General features: G+C 35.4%; 1 protein-coding gene across 2 annotated transcripts; it reads right to left on the bottom strand.

Annotated features, from left to right (window-relative positions):
- Window positions 1-685: 685 nt before the first annotated feature.
- On the bottom strand, window positions 686-3,834 carry LOC107631989 (uncharacterized). 2 transcript variants are annotated; one of them, XM_088507747.1, is made up of 4 exons: window positions 3,031-3,829; window positions 2,776-2,951; window positions 1,454-1,537; window positions 686-1,245 (listed from the first exon to the last, which is right to left on the bottom strand). In XM_088507747.1, the coding sequence occupies exons 1-4, from the start codon at window positions 3,203-3,205 to the stop codon at window positions 1,189-1,191; spliced, it is 492 nt and encodes a 163-aa protein (XP_088363873.1). In that variant the 5' UTR covers window positions 3,206-3,829; the 3' UTR covers window positions 686-1,188. The 2 variants fall into 2 exon arrangements, with proteins under 2 accessions (XP_088363873.1, XP_020975670.1); XM_021120011.2 differs by having other exon boundaries at window positions 775-1,245; window positions 1,372-1,537; window positions 3,031-3,834.
- Between the last annotated feature and the right edge of the window lie 1,060 nt (window positions 3,835-4,894).

Genomic DNA, 4,894 nt, shown 5'->3' with positions numbered 1-4,894 from the left:
TCACTCTAACTTATAATGAGTTCAATTAGAAAAATATTTTTTTTCTGTTAATATCAATTAATTTTTTTAAAATTATTTTTTTATTTTTAATTTTAAATCTTTAACTTTAAATTTTAATTCTAAATCATATTCTTAAATCCTAAGCTTCTAAAAAATGAGGGTAAAAAAATAATTTTATAATAAAAAATTGACTAAATTGATTAAAAATTAATTTCTTAATTACTTATATATAATTTGAATCTAACTAGAGTCAAATTTTTTCAATCAATGTTAGTCAATATTTTAAATTTCAACTTAAATTTTAAATTCAAATTTTAAATCATAAATCTCAATTCTAAATTTTCAGAAAAAAATAGCTTAAAAAAATAATTTTACAAAAAGAGAAAATCGCTAATGTGTTGAAGAAAGTTCAAACACGTGTCACTCACGATTTTCTTCATCAGTTCATCTGCTTCAACTTAATTCCTAGAAGTAGAAAAAGACTTGTTTTTTCTTAAACTTCCCCCCTTCAATGCTTCGTAGATATCATTTAAAGTCTGTGAAACTTTATGCTTTTTGCTTATTTTTAAGTACGGATTGAGATTTCACAGGAGTATGGATGCCAATTAATCACTTGAGATGCATGGCAGAATTGGAAGACAAGAATCTCGTGTTCGATTTTAATCTACCCATATTCAGAAGCAAATTGAAACGTGACTAATCTAAATCAACCGAGTCGACTTACAATAGAGATTATCTCTCCTACAACTATTTTTCATTTTACAAAAACTCAAATTTGAGTAGTTACTAAAAATAGTAAGTGTTGAAGACTAGTGAAAGTGAAACTGTGAAAGAGACCCCCCCCCCCCCTTTTTACATGTATTAGTTACTAAAAATACTAAAAATATCAGGATGACATGACATCCAGTTATTTATACATGAAAGAAGCTCTTTTATAGTTTTAACTAAAACCAGGTCATCAATAAAAGGGAATTAACAATATCTATTATACTATCAAAACTAATACTAGGAAGTCATACAGTTGGTGTGCCACATCTTCAGAGAATATAAAAACATAACCAACTTTCATCCTGATTACTACAGGGATATGTATTGGTTATCCTGGGTTAATTAGAGAATAAAATTGACCTAAGTAGAAAGCAGCCATGATTAGACATACCTTGATATCTAAAAATAGAATCTGACTTATTATAAAAAGTATTTCATCCTGTCATCCCTTCTCATGGCATTATATACAGCTTGGACCTGAAAAATACAACATTCCACATCAAGGTACATTCTCTCAGCCTTAATTGCATAAAGATTCAACCTACAAGCTACAACATAATATCAGATAAATTGAAATTCACATTACATCGTAGCATAACCTACCCTCCACCCAGGTAAAAATAAGCTATGAATATTTACTCTTCCAGTATTGAAAGGGAGAAAAGGAAAGAACAGCCAAAATGACCTGCTCACTGGAAACAACTTCAATGGGTCCAATATTTACAGATACATATTTGCCCCCCGATGATGACTTCTGCTTCACACATCCCTGAAACATGATGTCAAATGTTATGCAGATCAAACATTATATGGCATTTGTGAAGTCCTCCTCAAATGCTGGACAAAAAGTGAAGGTAAAATATATTGAGAAGAGTTAAATCATCCAACTTTTCACAATTTTCATGTAGCAAAACTCAATTGAAGCAGGGTTTCTTAGGGAACAAGGCTTTCACTTGGTAGGGTTTGAGGAGGGTAATGATAACGAATACAGCCTTATCCTTGAAAGTAAAGAAACTTTTTTTCCAAAATCTGAGTCTGCAAGCCTCCAAATCACAAGGCAACCCTACTGTTGTGCTAAAACTCACCCTCTTGCAAGATTTAATAACTAAAGTTAAATCTATTAAAGCTTGGCATATATTCTTATGTGACTAATCTCGGTTGGAACCGAACTTGCACTCAGTCTATTTGCAAGTCCTCATTTATGATCCATAGTGTTCATTATTGTGATATACATTCATTGCAAACATTCTCGTGTGTCAACCAGGAAATATCATTGATGTGAACAGCTTGTAATACCAGAGGTCAGCAACCAAGCTACAGCAAGAAATAATTTGTCAACAGCATATCACTTTGGCTACCCTGTTGTAATCGTATCAATTGAAAGGAAACTGAAGTATCACCTAAAAGTTTGTTTATCTTGTGACAGAAGATCTCAACATTTACCACATTCATCCAAAGATTGTAGAACTAAAATCATTTCTAGATCCCAGTCATGAGTTAACCAGCGAAGCCCAGGAAGTTTAAGCTAACTTACAAGTGCATTCAAGATAATCAAGAAGTTCCACACCATCATAGAGAGTGCAAGCGAGAGAAGTGTTGCAAGTTGCAACCAAGGCCTAGACTATATTAGGGACTTTACATAGTGGGAATGTTTGGTTAACTCCCAGTCAAGAAACTGCCAACAAGAAGTTAGATACTTTTACTCGTCTTTGATCACAAACCATAAGAGATCCATTGACATTTCAGAGCTAACATTGGCATTGGGCAAGCTTGAAGATGTTTTCACAATGAGAATGCCTTACATCATGCAGGGGCATTACCAGTTAGTCCCTATTTCCTAATCAGTGCTCATGAAACATATAATTACAGCTACACAGAGTTGATATTCGTTTTCTAGTTCAATTAATTAATATATTGTTATAAGTTGTAGTTTTAGCAGCAAAAAAATAAGTAAAGTTATAAAATAGAAGATGAGTGAGCGAGAGAGAGAGAGAATAGAAACAAAACCTGAGGAATTGGGTGTTGGATGACAGATTGAACGGCAAGGACCATGGCTTGCACAAAATCATCACCTCCAATTCCAATTGCGGTGAACCCTCGAACACTTGGATACGAGTTGACCTTCTGATCCAATGCGAGCCACTCATCGTAATCAGCGTGGGTGCCACCGTTCTTGGATACCTCTGTTGCAATCCCAATCAGGAGACATTTGAATTGATAATGCGATTACAAAGCTGCATAATGAATTTATGTTGAAATTACCGGAAGGTTCTTGATGGTCGTGAGACGGCGTCGATTCATGGTGAGAGCAAGAGGTAGGCGGTTGCGGAGGACGAAAGCGGCGAGAGGCAATGTGAATGGGCGTGAGGATACAAGGCCGGGGTAGCAAGGGTTGTAAAGCCATGGCCGAACGAATCATGCTTCTCATCAACGCCATTCTTCTTTCTTTCTTGTCAATGCCTCTAATAACCCATATTTTGGAACCTAAACTTTCAAATTAAAATGTTTTGTTGGTTTAAATTTAACCCACGTTATCTTGATGAAATAGATAAGGTTTTTATACTTGTTGATAATTATAGCTTATAGCTTTTAAAATATAAGGAAATGCACCTTAATTTAACAAACAATATTAAAGAATGAGGTCATTAAACTCCTAGCGTCTCTTGTGATCTTTTAAGACGGTCTTAATAAACAATTGAATACTTGATACGACAAAATTAATGACATTTTTAATGTAGTGTTGGTATAACTGCAAAAGATAATCGGCATTCGGGATAGCCATGAGCGGCGGAGAGAGCGGGGTTGTCAACGAGAGGGATCATGAGCCAGAGAAACACGGTGAGGGGTCGGACCTAGTCGGAAGGAGAGATAAGGGGGAGAGTGTTGGGGAAGGTGCATCTGGTGTTAAGGAGGGATCTTTTCTCAAGGATTTAAAAGTGTCTTTTTGGTGGAGGCTTCTCAGCTAAAATTTCTGATCATGGATTGTTCTCTTGTTGGTAGTTGTTTGGCTACCATTGTTAGCAAGTAAGCGGATCCCAAGTCTCCGAGTGTCAGTTTCTTTAAAGAAGCTCTCAAGGTATTAGCTAAACCATATGTAGGGACTATATTAGTAAAAGTTTTTGGTAAGACTCTGAGCTATTCAGCTATTGTGTTCAAACTCAAATATGTGTGGAAACTACGAGGTGGGTATGAAGTCATGGACGTTGGTTATGGTTATTTTTTGATCAAGTGTGACGACTTACTTGAGGATAGGGAGAAGATTCTTTTGGGTGGTTCATGGATTTTAGCAGTTAAACCTTAGTCTCTTTCCTTCTGCCTCAATGAGGCTTCTTTTGACACTACATTAGCTTGGATTCGTATTACGGGACTAAATATTCTTTACTATCAAGAGCTATGCTATGCATTGCTTCAACTGTAGGCAAGCCGATCAAGATAGATTTGGCCACGAAGGCTGCAAAGAGGGGGAGATTTGCTCATGCATGTGTGGAGATTGATTTGGGGTTTCTAGTTGTTTCTGAGATTCTAGTGGATGGGTGCACTTTTAATGTTGAATGTGAAAGTTTAGATCTTATTTGTACTCTTGCAAATGCTATGGACATGTAGCAGGGGATTGTAGAATGAAATTCACTTTGTTGGAATCGTCAAAAGAGAAGCAACCTTCCATTGACAATCATGCTCCGGCAACCGGGATGGTGAATGATGCTGCATCAGCGGCTGAGATCCAACACGGTGAAACAGTGGAGATTCAAAATTCGAATACATTCAAATCTAGAAAGAATAAAAAATTTGATTCTATGCCTAACGTAAATTCGGGTTTTGTGCCTTCAAGTATGCATGAGGATGTTAATGAAAATTGTTGAGTTTGAAAAAATAAAAATAATAATTTGATGATGATTAATATTATAGTTTTTGGGTTAAAAGTCTAAAATATAGATGATGTATGTGTTTATTGTGCAGAAAATTAATATATTCAAAAACAGGCCTAAAAGTCTATAAACAACACTCATCTTCATTGTTAGCCCATGTCTAATATGTCCAACACTCTAACTAGACACTCTCTTCTCTCTTCTGACGGTAACCACGTGATCAACCCTAATTTAAGAAAGAAAGAAAAGAGAACTTTCAA

The sequence above is a fragment of the Arachis ipaensis genome, chromosome B3 (genome assembly GCF_059453495.1).
Source record: "Arachis ipaensis isolate K30076 ecotype BB chromosome B3, ASM5945349v1, whole genome shotgun sequence".
Classification (NCBI taxonomy): domain Eukaryota; kingdom Viridiplantae; phylum Streptophyta; class Magnoliopsida; order Fabales; family Fabaceae; genus Arachis; species Arachis ipaensis.
This window is presented reverse-complemented; position numbering and strand designations above follow the sequence as displayed.

Coding starts and splice junctions, on each gene's coding strand:
- LOC107631989 (XM_021120011.2), bottom strand. CDS start 3,205: ATGGCGTTGATGAGAAGCATGATTCGTTCGGCCATGGCTTTACAACCC. Junction 2,952..3,030: donor CGACCATCAAGAACCTTCCG/GTAATTTCAACA, acceptor GGATTGCAACAG/AGGTATCCAAGAACGGTGGC. Junction 1,538..2,775: donor TCCAACACCCAATTCCTCAG/GTTTTGTTTCTA, acceptor ATCATGTTTCAG/GGATGTGTGAAGCAGAAGTC.